Source organism: Clavelina lepadiformis, chromosome 7 (assembly GCF_947623445.1).
Source record: "Clavelina lepadiformis chromosome 7, kaClaLepa1.1, whole genome shotgun sequence".
Lineage (NCBI taxonomy): Eukaryota > Metazoa > Chordata > Ascidiacea > Aplousobranchia > Clavelinidae > Clavelina > Clavelina lepadiformis.
In genome coordinates, this window is record NC_135246.1 from 16,334,153 (window position 1) to 16,347,202 (window position 13,050).

Sequence of the window (13,050 nt, forward strand, 5' to 3'; positions counted from 1 at the left end):
CACATTCTTGCTTCCCACGGCCGCTTTTGTTGCGTACATGAAGCGTAGGCTTACTGTACATTTTCCTGGCGCAAAATCCGCAACTGCAGTGAATTTCTCACGTAGTATGCATTCGGCTGCAAACGAGCTATAGATGGAATTTGTAGTGAATAGTGCAGTTTTTGTTCACTGCATCTGCAGACGAGGTAGTTTGGCCGACTTGTGCAGTTTTTATTTGGGTATTTTCTTTTCTTTCTCTGGGTCCTGTATAAGGAAATCAATCATATAAAACGTCCAAGGCGGATATTTCTGCAAAACTTGGCGGAAGAACTTGGGATGCTCTCTGTAAAAAGTTTCTCAATGCCTCGCTCTATAGAAGAAGCAGCTGCTAGTGGAGATCAACAACCACCAACACGAAACTGCAAAGTCAGAGACCATTGCAAAAAGAACCGATCTGTTAGCAGATGCCAGAAATGTGATAACTCTCTATGTGGAAAATGCACTGTCAGTATACAGCGTGTGTGCAAAGGCTGCAAATGAAGTATACTCGCGCATTTTGGCATTATATGTCACTTGTTTGTGATGTTTGACTTGTTTGTGTTGTTATGTTAAATAAAAACGTAAACAAAACAGACTTTTGGACTCTAAAGTACATAGGTGTCAAAATGACACCCTCCGTTGTTCTAGGTAAATCAAAATTTCAGTCTTTCTAGTGTTAACAAGCATTAGGCTAAGCTACACTGTTGTTTGTGGGTTTTTAACAGTATTTGTAAAGAATCCAAGTTTAGTGACTGTTTGCGATTGCGACTCAGTATATAAGATCCGATTCAATTTGCAGATTCCGATTCATTCACTTATAGAAGAAGATCAAATTATACCATTTGCTTATAGCTGGCCAACGTCTGAAATTGGAAAGTTTGATGATTAAATTAATTTTTATATAACTATATAATTCTGCAACCAGATAATTGTATTTGTGCAGCAAGCTGATATACCGCATTACGCCACATCACGCCGCATCACCACTGCACAGTGTGAAAAATTTGAACATCAAATAAAGCCAAAATAAAGTGGCTGTGAGATTATATTAAAATGAGTTAAATTAAATTCTAAATTGTATAACTTTGATATAAATAACCTAAGAAAAAAACGTACTTCATCTTTGAAACAACCTTATATTTCCACTGTTTCAAACACATAAACCAAACAATTACAAACGAAATGAGAAGCAAGCAAGAAGTTATAAACAACGCGACATGCATCTACATAATTGCATAAAACACTGTGATTGTTTTGCTTTCTTATGTACATAAAATCACGTCATGATCTACGTCTTATAATCGACCAATTTATGCGTGCTTAAGCTCCCAGGAGATCTTCAAGCTCCATTCGGAGGCCTTCCATCTCCTCGAATATGCCTTCCATCCACTCCGGTTGCTCCCATGCAAAAGAGTTCAGGTGATGAATGGAATCGCTCATGTTTCCTCCGTCTTGGAGAAGTGCTTCATCAAAGATAGAAACGCATAAAACATTAAAGAAACGGTAAAGTATGAAATAAAACGACAAAAATAAATATTTTCCAATAAAATTTCAGATCGTATTCATCATTCAGAATGCTTTCGAATCTTTAGATTCCAAAATTATCGATCTTAACATCCCTACAGCACTAAAAGTTTTACCTCTGTGAATAGGCCACATGTCAATCCTGTCAGGATACATGTTGTTCAGCTTCTTAAGCTGCCTTCGTAGTTTCAACAAGTAATTATAATGTTCTTCCAATAAAATAGCCAATCCTTTTTCCACCTTAATAGAAGAATGAAGGCTTTATGGAAGAAGAACCCGACAACAACAGTGGATACATTTGAAACGCAAGCATGGTTTTAGCAAAGAGTGGACAGCATAAACCTGTCTTACTCTATCAAACTTCCAATAGCCATGCAGCAATTTACAAGAAAGGAGACAAAATGTCTTTTTCGGAACTAACCACATTCATTTTAAAAGCGATGATTCCTTCGTGACGGTCATGGGTGCTCTTGTCCTTTGGTGTGGGTAAGGAATACCATCGGTTTGGGGGTTTATGACCCATCATACTATTATCTTCTAACTCGCTGTCCACGCTTGCCTAACGTTAAAAAGGCAACATTAGGGGCCCGCAAGCAAGCGGTAATCAACTAACTTTATATTCGAACGGTTTCAGTGCTTCAGACCACCTAAATGGATATTGATGTGCCAAGAAGCTGTTAGATGTAAGTTCTTTGTCAACACTTTCCTGCCAGCAATTAAAGGAAGGTGTTTATCGATTACATAAAGACAAACTGATAATCTGTTCTACAACCAGAATCAACCTACATTTATTTACATGTTGCTTTGTTAATAAACTAATAGGTTTTTAATACATTAACCAGCGCGATGGCCCACATAAATAACACTAAATTTCTAAAATTGTAATCGTCCTTTTTTACCGTTACTTGATCCAAATAATCTTCCATGGTTATATACTGGGCTTGAATTTCATCTTCATGAAGAGAGTAAGTTGTTTCCAGAACAGAGAGGCCACACAGAAGGCACAAAATTAACTTTGCTTTCATTTTTTTTATAGTCTAGTCCAAGTAACACATATATTCTGCACTGCTGGAACAGATTTGATTTATTTGAAGGAAAACTTATACTTATCTTTCAATTTTTTGAATAAATGAATTTATACAGAGAGTGTTTATGGCTGAAAGCACCGTTCACTTGACTTATTTTTCTGTCAGACCGAACAAGCAAAACAACCTTCCCATTAAAACTTTCTGCTCCTGTTGTGGTTGGTTTGTCAAAGTGAGTTTCGCAGAACAGACAATGGACTTTTATTCTGAGTTAGTCATTGCATTGGGTAGGGCTGAAACCTGCCAAACATTGCGGTGAGAACAAAAAGACTTGGGATTATGAAGTGTTGATGTCATACGCTCGAGTGTTTATGCATCCCTTTGATTTAATGTAGTGGAGTATCTTGCAAGTCTAAACTGGTTTGAACTGGCTCCGAAATTTGAACGAAAAGTGGTGCTTGACTCATGAAAGGTTACGTTAGTTCAATATTTTCTTTAGGTGTGCCCTCATGATAAAGACGAGGAACTATCGGGAAATTTACACAAACGACTTATCACTTAGCCTATCAGCAATTACACTAACCCTTCTAGACAAACTGAAAGTGAAAACATAACAATGAATTAATATCCTGGCTTTAAGTAACTCTTAACATAGTCTAGTTCTTAAGGCTTCCTTGCAAGAAACTTCCACGGTCAGATAAACAGAAACACCCCTGGCTGGCCAAAAAAGTAAGCCACAGCAACACACGATGTTATACCGCAATACGCTATAAGCACAACGAGTAACGTCAAGCATAATAAACAGACTTTATTATGCGGATTTGAGCGAATAGACAACCGACAAACTCAACATACAAGACACTTGAGAAAACGAAAAAGAACGAAACACAGCTTTATGGAGCAATCTTTGCAACGTTCGACTTGACAAATTAATGTAGACCCAGTTCACAGTTTATAGGTGGGTAACAAATTTAGACTGAAGTTCCAGTCAGAAAACGGTACTGTACTATGTTTACAAGAATTAACATCAGACACAGCACCTTTAAGACGTAATACTATTAGAATTGCTGTTATGAAGGGTAATAGGGTGTTAGTAATTTAAAAATTAAATTCTAAAAATGGCGCCTTTTGAGTAGGATGGCAAAACGAAAGCGTCACACCAAGCTTTGTAAAATAGGAACGACGGGTGACGGTAAAATTGCCACGTACGACGAGGTCCAAACGGCCTATAATTTCGTGATAAACAAAAAAAGGAATATTTTTCAACCGTTAAGATTCATTGCAAAATTCTAAAAACTTCATATTGATTAAGGTAGTAGTTCTTTGTTGTTATGGACAAAGTGCAGCCGTCTTATCGGCAAAAAATAAAATACATTGTGATACATATTGTTACCAAATAAATCATGACTTATGGTACGGGACATCATCACAAGCAAGTTCTTAATACTTCGTCACAAACGGGAGGTATGACAGTGATAATAACACCAAGCTACGTCAGCTAATTAAATCAAGTTTAATCGTGACGTAATATGACGGCAAGGGCGCTATACAAATTAGGGACCGACACGTATCACATGTTCCTGTAATCAGTTGGTGACATTACAATAGAAAAATGAAGACATTGGTCCAACAGGAATCGAGAGTTTGTCAAATTATTTTGTAGGACAAGCGACAATATTTTCATTGGCACTGTATCGATTATGTCAAAGAAGCAATAACTTTGTGTCATACTCATTGAAGCGTAATAAAAAATATATTGCTGTATATTGATTGATACGACAGCCGTGTCGTATTCCATTATAATTTTGATATAGCCACATCCCGTCAAAGAATACAAACCAGTGACAATTTTTCACCCGGCGTCTAGGACCGTACGACGTGATAACACTGCATTTTGTGAAATAGCTGCATTTTATAAAGTTTTTTCTTTCGCGGGGTCACCATTTCAAGCATCTCCAGCGCCGCTAGCGTTTGCTTGCGATCGTTTTATATAAAGTTGTAGCAATTTCATCTGAAAAAATATAAAAGATTTATTGACGAAAATTGCTGTAAAAAACAAGTCGAAATAGATTAAGTCTAATCAATGCTCTAAAATGTAGCCTAATGAGACTTTAAGACATTCATATAAATTGAAAACATATCATAAGGAAGTAGATATTTTGACTGTTGAGGCAGGCAAAAATTCCCTTGCCACAGAACTTACCTTCCCACCGGGTAATGACGTCAGATGTTGACACAGTTCAGCGTCACCGATTATGCGATGCAACGCGACAAGACAAAAAACTGCGGCTTTTCTGATGCCGCTCTCAGGGTTGTCGTAGCACTGCAAGTAGGTAAATTAGATATCTAAAACGAGTGTTTATTAATCTCATAAAAACAAGGCTATTTGGGCGCAACAACAATCTATTCAAAAGTAAGACACCGGCTGCTAGGTGGGTCATAAATCTCGCCTTCAAGCGTACGGTTAACTATAGTTTACAAGCGTGGAGCCACACAACGGTCTGTGTTTCTGTAACGTTTGGTGGCTCAGTAAAAGCAAAATCATTGATACCTGGAACTGTTTACCTGTAATAGGCCTGGCACTAACTCGGTGACGGTTTGTCGGGATAATTCATCGCTGCTACACCGGTTTATCGCGTTCGTTAACATTTTAAGACAGGCCTGGACACCTTCGTTGTTGTTTGACCTGGTCAACGGCGAAAGAACTCTAATGCATATCAGAGGGGGAAGTACCGAACACATTACCATGCCTGTCTCTTCGGCCGCTCGAACAAGCTGAAAAATATTGCCAAGCTAATGTTTAACTTTGAAAAAATGAATGACATTTTAATAAATGTAGGAATAAACTCTTTGCGTGAACTCCTATGAACAAACGAAGCAGGTTTGAAACCTGAAATATACGTTTACTTGGTTGATTTCATTGCGTGGCTTGGTTTACAAAAAGCGAAAAGCTTACATTGAAAGTAGTAACTTACCTCTTTGGTTGAATCTTTGTGCGCTTCTAAAATATGAATAATCGTTACTTCGGCGAAATTTTTAAACCTGTTTGAGAGGTGACGTAACATCTCTTGCATAACGTTTAATGACGTCAGTTGAAGTTCCAGCTAAGGACATAAAAGGATTAGGATTATACGAAGGTTAAAATGCTATGAATTCAAACAGGCTGATTGGATTTTAATTTGGATCGCATACAACACAGAGTGTGGTGTAACCCTCTCATACAACCCTCCGTTGTACACTTTGTATTAAAGTGCTTTATTCAAAATACTCAACGAAGTGGTTTAAGGCGAAGCCGTACTAAGCACTTACATTGCCCGTTCTTAAGATCTCCAAAACGGCGTTTAACACAGAATTGAAATACTGGTCCCATTGTATCTGCTGCTGGGAAGCGGCAAGTCCGCCGACCAGGTCGCTGGAGCGCAAAGTCCGCGAAAGATTATCCAAAGCTCGGCGTTTGTCGTTGCTGCTCGTCAAAGCGTTGGCAACTTCGGCAATGTTGGAATCCGTATGATCTATGGGAAAATCTACAGAAATGTTTCTAAGCCAGATTTCGAAATAATATTTCCAAACTGCAAAAAATTTTTGGCTGCTTTAAATGATTGATTTACGTTTGATAATCCGCCAGTTAGCTTTGCTACCAAATTACGTACCCAGTGGAAAATTAAGCGCAGGTGGTTCTGATATGAATGCTCAATAACTGTTACAGCAGCAATATGGGATCACGTCAATTGACCGTGAACAAATTCACCGGCGACAATTGGTCGTGGTCAACTGACCGGCAACAAATTGGCCGGCGACACAAATCAACCGCTACGCATTTTATTTTTAGTTTTTACGCAAATTAGCATTGTTGTTTATTCAAATTATATGATTTAAGTGATAATATGATTTAAGGTCAGTTGGTTCTAGGTAAATTTCTGTCACGGTCAGTTGTCCCCCGGTCAGTTGTTTCCGGTGAGTTTGTTCGCGGTCAGTTTCCCACGGTTAATTGTCGTGGAACCCAGCAATATCGACAGTGTCGATTGCACGAATTAGGGTTTATTCACGCTTTTAAAACAACTTATTATTCTAGCAGGGTTTTATGCCTTAAATGTAACGTCTTACCTTCATTGAAGCTGTCGTCGTCTTCGTCAAAAATGGCGTCCCTGAGATTCTGTTTATTGTAGGTCGGCGATATGTCACTGTACGACGTGGGATTATAATTGCTCTGCCTGCCGATTGAGGCCTGTTGAACACAAACAAAAGGTTTTGTGAGATCACTGAAGTGACGGCATGATCAATCGCTTTAAATGCGAAACGTTAGCTGCGATTAAAAATTCAGCTTAAAACAGACTGTTAAAGAATTTTGACAACAACTTAGTTGCAGCTTGCTATGACTCCATGCAAGAATAACTTTGGTACGTCGATCTAACCCTGCTCTAATGAAACCCAATAAATTCATTCCCTGGTACTCTACAAGTCTGGCCCTTTTCAAGCAAAAATACAACCGGTCATATTGCCCAATGCTGAGATGACATAAAAACACTATCATTCGACCAACAATCATTGACATCAACAGCAATACAGTATACCTTGGGGACGCGTTTCAATGTCAATAACAGAATAATCCCACCATTAAAATAAGGCCAAACTGAATACACAAAAAGAATTAATTCATCTATTCTGTATTATTTTGTATTGTTAACTCAATATGCTGTTGGTCTTGTTCTTTTAAGTGATGGAATTTAAATGGGCGCTCGATATCAAAATGCGTCATTAGTCATTACAATCGGCGCGTGTGCCGAAATTAGTACGTCATGACGGCAATATCGTGCAGGTAATAGCAAATTCTCTTATAAAATTAGCTTCTTCCAGTAATGGTAATTTGATTCGGGGCATAATAGTGCATGATCTGTCAATATTCGGAAGCAATTTATGACAGAATGTCATTGCCAGGAAACAAAATATACCGGCCCCTGATGCATAAAACCAGACACCAATCGTGGAAAACGCATCAGCTACTCAGGTTCCCAACCGGGGGCATTGGTACCGTTTAGGGGCACGAGATTGAATTTCAAGGTGTACGAAGTTCACTCATTTCATGACTTGTTTGCGTTGGCCTGGATTTACTATTCTATTATAGGAGTAAGAAGAATGCTCCAACGGAACAAAAGGTTCGACCAATGAAAAAGGTTGGAAACCCCAGCTAGCGAGTGTTTGATTCGAAATACTTCGAGAATTACAGTAATTAATTACTGTTTCCTATTTACATAACCGACTGCACATCTCTAATTAGTAAGCTCGATCGTAAAACAATCGGGCAGGGCTTGCTTTAAACCACAACAAAGCGATCGCAACATGATGAAAAAGCAGGTTATAATTAGAAAACATGAAATCCAGCCAAGCAGCCGCCAAAGAGAGAGTACCTTTGTAAGTAAATTGAGACGCTCTTTAGCAGCTGATGAGAACGATGGTTTGGCGAACACTGGAGACGCGGCCAGGTTAGCATGTATATGACTAGGTGACGTGTTACTGCTGTATGAATGCTAGCAAAGGAAAACAACATGAGACCTATGGAGCAACCTCGCTTGATCAGGGTAAAATAAACTCAGCTTAACCCTGTTATACAGCACATATGCACGGCATACAACGCATGAATAAAACATACACAAAAGCCTATGACATGAGCTGGGTTAATGAGTCTACATGTTAAATTGATTGGTGATTTAGCAAGTGGTCTATGCATTGTGGTATAAGCAACAGCGCTTTCAACGACTACAGTGTTACATGCATTCTGTACAACCTTTCTTGATATTAAGTCGTCCGCGCTGCTGTCCATTCTTAGCTTCTGAATACCGGCGGTGATATCGCGGAAGTTTTCGGCTATTTCTTCTTGGTTCATGTTTTCACCGTCGGTCGTGATGCTCCCCCTAGCGGAATAAATTCAGATAGTAATAGAAAGAGTTAAAACCAGTAGCTGGCGCTAAATCAATGAGGACTGTGAAAACTAACACGGAACACAAAATCTTCCTTTGTTTGACGCTGATTTAAAAACCCATGCATAAAGAGCTTAAGAGCACTGGAAGCTGTCAATGGTAAGTTACATTACTCACACGTACCTCGGAGACATGAGGTCTAAGGTGCCAACACTACCACGAGGAGATATCACGTTCCGGGACGGGGATACCGCTATCCTGCCCATGACCTGGCCCGATGAACTGTCCGATGGGGTGGAGGACTGTAAAATAAGAGCATGTCGTCAAGTGGGTTGTTTTGTTTTGTAGCCAGAACAAAAGTAGTATAGTGAATAGTTACAGCAACTTGGTCTTTACCAGCAAAATATGAAGTATTCACATGACTTACATTTATATGACCTATGTTCATATTTACAACGACAGGGTGATCATATTTATGACTTATGGTATGTGAAGTACGATTAGTGAAAGAATCAGTAATATTTTCTTACAGTTGTTTCCCCATTCGACTTCATGTAACTGTACAAAACTTTCATGGCGCCATCTTGAAAGGTTTTTGGGAGAACGTGGATCATTTTTGTGAAAATTGGTGCGTTCAACTCGAACACGGATATCACGAGTGCTTCGGCAATCTGTAATGGGGCATTAATGCACAATAATAAAGCACAATGATACTTATAAACCACTTTAGTCTTCCATAACAATTAAATTAGGGTTAAATGGTTGCACTTTGTGATACAGAATGAAGTAGAACAAACATTGGCGGTCACCTTTCTGACATCTTGACTTTTTGGTTCAGTGGTCCATGTTATGATTCTCGATAAAGCTAACCTGGTGTCGCTTGTGTTGGAAATTTCTGAAGCTTCCATCATGCCAAGAAGCTCCAGCATATAATGAAGAAGGGCCACTTTCACCTAAACCATACTGTGCATACTAACAGCCAGACAACAAATTTAATAGGGTTATGAATCAGGGAAGGTGAAGATTTGTACTTGCTTTTTGCAAGTTTTTGAAATAAAAAATAATACTTTGTCTTTGTAACAATCAAAATACAACACTGTTATAAAAGAATTGACTTTTGCTCAAACAAGCCTACCTTAAGACTGGGCCTCTGCGTCTGATCGACGATATATCTTGATAAAATGTTGAATTGTAGCTCAGTTGGAAATGATTCTCTAAAATGAGCGAAATAAATTTTAAAACAAACTGCAAACTTTAAAACAAAATCCTCAATGTAAAGCATCAGTTATAGAGGAAGATAAGCACTCTAATCTGCATAGGAAATGCACACTAACCTGGTAACCTGTAATGCTTTGAGGACTTTAGCCTGCACAGACCCTAACAAGTCAGCACCCATTTTCTTTAGAAGTTGCGTTAAAAGAATATAAAGCCACTCATGGATTTGCTCTTTGTAAATGTTTATAAAATCGGGAAGCATTTCCAGGAACATACTGAAGACCTGTGGAAGAGTACGATAACTACTACGTGCAGCAAAAGGTTGCCTGACTGAGTGTGATAAAAGTTCGAACATTTCATCACGAGAATTATACGCAGCAGTGGGATATTGTTGGTCTGCACCAATTTACATGAATCAGCTGTTGTGGAGCTACAGTTAGTACAGCTTCTACTTGTGATTGCAGTTGTTGCTGATAACAGAACTGCCGTGAATCTGAGTTAAATTCGTTTAATCCCACCACTGAATACCTATCTCTCAATTTTACATATCTAGGAAACTTGCTTGTAAATAAAAATACAAAAAAAGTTGAGAAATATTTTTCGTGCAAAAAACATTGCTTAAAAATGTGATTGCTATGTTGGGTCTATTAAGGAAGATATCTGAGCTTTGAGAGAATTTTACTTTCATTTGAAGTACGCATCAATACATTGAGAAAGTGATTTTAACTGAGTTATTTTTCAGTATCTTAGTAACTCAAAAAGAACTCATTCCTTATCAAAAATAAACCGAGTAGCAACAAAGAAATTAATTTTCAGAAAACCAAGGAAAAAAGTCTAAACCGTTTTCAACAAAAACTGAAAACAGACTTTTGAAATGCATCACTCTCTCAGTCTCTCTTAATGTTGACCAACATGATCAAACAGGTATCTAACGCATGACAACTACGGGCACAGAACAAGCACCAAGAAATGACACGACGACTACAATATCTGTGGTGAATAAAAAAAAACTATAATGGTTCAGTTGCAGTCGTTGCAGAGTAACTACATGAACTTAAATGAAAATGAAAAAAAAACAAAAAATATCAACACAAGGGAAAATTTGTAAAGTTAAGCATAAATTTTGGACACGTTTTCAAAAAACACTACTAAAATCTACATGACCTACAAAATGAACCACACTACATGCATTATTTACCCGTTTTGTTGCCTGGTAATGCAAAAAAAACACAACACAAAGTGGTTATGTAAACTACTGGACATAATTAAAATAACATTCTACCATCACACCACAGTCGAACTAGTAAACCACTAAAGTTATAACTTTTGCTAAAATTCTCTTATGTAACACGATCATGTCCATAAGAAACAACCATGTGTTTTACACTAAATACAAACCTTTCCGTGAGGATCTGCAAACATTCGATTAAAAATTTCCAGAATTTTCTTCAGCTGGAGACGACTGAAACAAAAAGATCACAGGTGAAAATTACTCCACAGACTTTTGACCTAAAACGCGTTTATTTGCTAACATTGGTTCTTACCTAAAATCTTTGTGCTTATTAATTAGTGCATGAAGCCCAGTTAAACCTTCTTTTCTCTCCGTCCACAGACTGCTCTGACACAGCTGCAGAATCTCAACAATATCTTCACTGGACTGATGACGCTTCAAACCGTTTCTACAAAAATACGAAAACAAGGAAATGGGTTTCAATGTGGAAGTTGGATATTCTACCGTAAATAATATACATGGCAAAAAACACAAAAATGAATAGAATGAAACTTTTTCATTATAATTAATAGCTTTGTATGAAAAAGTTAATATTTGCACAGTGTACTACACGAAGGTATTACTAATTATTCTGCTCCCTGGATGAGGCAAAGGAGGAAAAAAATATACTTTACCGGGAAGAATAGGATGAGGATCGATCAGAGCATACACTGGACGTGTCTGACATGTCATCATCGTTATCTGAAATTCCGTACGATTCATTTCTTCTCTGTAATTTTCTTGACTAAAATAAAATAAAGACAAATGGAGTTATGGACAAGGTGAAAGAAGATCTAGATGCCCCCAAAATTATTGCTTTAAACTTTATAATTGCTTTAGAGCTGTAATTTTCAAGACTCGAACATCACATTGCAATAGCTTGAAGCATACTATAACGTTTCTCATTATCTATCTACAATTGAGGATAGTTACAAAAAATGAAACACTTTTCAGCTTACCAATGCATCCGTCAGTGCCTGTTCACCCTCTCGGCCTTTAGGTAAAACTCTCATAGGGGGAATACCTCCTGTTGTACTTGATGTATTGCGACCTAAATAAGATTTATATGCTGAAAAGCTGAAATTATTTGACTTTGCAACTTAACTTGTGGTAAGAGATGAATAGTTTTGTCAACTGTTTGAAGCAGTTTTGAAATCGACTGCACATAGTACCTTGTACTGTAATTGCATTATCTGGGTAACATGCACTTAGAATGCTATAAATAGTGGAAAGTTATGTGAAGTACTTTTCACAAATTCATAATATCATTAAATATGATAATAAGTAACAGAGATAAATGTAAGTAAATTTCTGTTACTCATAACAAGCTTTAATAAACAAATATAAAGAATTGCAGAATTTGCATGCACGCTAAATTAAATACAAGCTGGTTAAGCTCATGCAGGTAGGACGTTTTCAGTGCTGTCTAAACTGGAAAGATCTCTTCTGATATCATGCAGGGATCAAGCATATATGACTGGGGTTGTAAAAAGCTCAAACGATGAAAATGGCTTTTTAGTAGAGTAGTATTGCAGTAGCAATGACAATAAGAGGGTTACTTTAAGTGTGTACCGGTACTTGGGCACCAGACTTTGTAAAAATTTACAAGAACAGTAAAACAATGAAGATTATTTTTGACAATGATTCAGTTGAGTGTACTGTACACAGGTAACACATGGACAAATGACCCCACGGAAATAAGTGGATAATAGTCAAAAGAATGAAACCATTTAGTGTACGTTAAGTACAACTTTGTTACATACAATGAAGCTGCAGGAACAACTTTGCAAGTTCAGCGTCATGACAACAAGTAGTTACACTGACACCGGGTTGACACCATCGAGTCTACTCAACAAACCTGGACTAGAATCACGACTGCTGACTTGAGATGAAGTGACTCGACTCCGCGTTCGTGACATGGGTTCACTACGTGGCACACGACCACCAATAACTGCAGGGAATAAGTCGTTAATTAAAATCAAAAAGTTTAAAAAAAAGTAAATACTGTTCTGGTCACTGGCAAGGTCACTGATGTAGAGTCTTGTCATGTTAAAAAGCAAATTTCTGTTTGGTTTTGTTTCCT

General features: G+C 37.8%; 2 protein-coding genes across 14 annotated transcripts in view; both read right to left on the reverse strand.

The window, feature by feature from the left end:
- Positions 1-931: 931 nt before the first annotated feature.
- On the reverse strand, positions 932-2,715 carry LOC143465260 (uncharacterized). 2 transcript variants are annotated; one of them, XM_076963465.1, is made up of 4 exons: positions 2,442-2,715; positions 2,156-2,248; positions 1,659-1,782; positions 932-1,481 (listed from the first exon to the last, which is right to left on the reverse strand). In XM_076963465.1, the coding sequence occupies exons 1-4, from the start codon at positions 2,565-2,567 to the stop codon at positions 1,339-1,341; spliced, it is 486 nt and encodes a 161-aa protein (XP_076819580.1). In that variant the 5' UTR covers positions 2,568-2,715; the 3' UTR covers positions 932-1,338. The 2 variants fall into 2 exon arrangements, with proteins under 2 accessions (XP_076819580.1, XP_076819579.1); XM_076963464.1 differs by lacking the exon at positions 2,156-2,248 and adding an exon at positions 1,964-2,101 and having other exon boundaries at positions 2,442-2,665.
- A 640-nt stretch (positions 2,716-3,355) lies between these two features.
- The window catches only part of LOC143464532 (CLIP-associating protein 1-B-like), a 28,866-nt gene continuing 19,171 nt past the window's right edge, over positions 3,356-13,050 (reverse strand). For 4 of the 12 annotated variants that reach the window (XM_076962348.1, XM_076962344.1, XM_076962349.1 and 1 more), the window contains 19 exons: positions 12,826-12,918; positions 11,927-12,018; positions 11,603-11,712; positions 11,242-11,376; positions 11,096-11,159; positions 10,896-10,907; positions 9,817-9,980; positions 9,618-9,696; positions 9,292-9,435; positions 9,013-9,153; positions 8,666-8,784; positions 8,350-8,476; positions 7,973-8,092; positions 6,672-6,792; positions 5,877-6,091; positions 5,543-5,671; positions 5,133-5,342; positions 4,771-4,890; positions 3,356-4,578 (listed from right to left, as the gene is read on the reverse strand). In XM_076962348.1, coding sequence (XP_076818463.1) covers positions 4,513-4,578; positions 4,771-4,890; positions 5,133-5,342; positions 5,543-5,671; positions 5,877-6,091; positions 6,672-6,792; positions 7,973-8,092; positions 8,350-8,476; positions 8,666-8,784; positions 9,013-9,153; positions 9,292-9,435; positions 9,618-9,696; positions 9,817-9,980; positions 10,896-10,907; positions 11,096-11,159; positions 11,242-11,376; positions 11,603-11,712; positions 11,927-12,018; positions 12,826-12,918 — 2,261 coding nt within the window. In that variant the 3' untranslated portion in view covers positions 3,356-4,512. The remainder of the gene's footprint in view (positions 4,579-4,770; positions 4,891-5,132; positions 5,343-5,542; positions 5,672-5,876; positions 6,092-6,671; positions 6,793-7,972; positions 8,093-8,349; positions 8,477-8,665; positions 8,785-9,012; positions 9,154-9,291; positions 9,436-9,617; positions 9,697-9,816; positions 9,981-10,895; positions 10,908-11,095; positions 11,160-11,241; positions 11,377-11,602; positions 11,713-11,926; positions 12,019-12,825; positions 12,919-13,050) is intronic. The other 8 variants (XM_076962352.1, XM_076962350.1, XM_076962345.1 and 5 more) reach the window with 6 other exon arrangements.

What these genes read in the sequence shown, in the direction of transcription:
- LOC143465260 (XM_076963464.1), bottom strand. Translation starts at nt 2,567, where the DNA reads ATGAAAGCAAAGTTAATTTTGTGCCTTCTGTGTGGCCTCTCTGTTCTG. An exon ending in ATTATTTGGATCAAGTAACG is followed by an intron (nt 2,102 to 2,441) that starts GTAAAAAAGGAC and finishes TTTTAACGTTAG; the next exon opens with GCAAGCGTGGACAGCGAGTT. An exon ending in TCGCTTTTAAAATGAATGTG is followed by an intron (nt 1,783 to 1,963) that starts GTTAGTTCCGAA and finishes TCTTCTATTAAG; the next exon opens with GTGGAAAAAGGATTGGCTAT.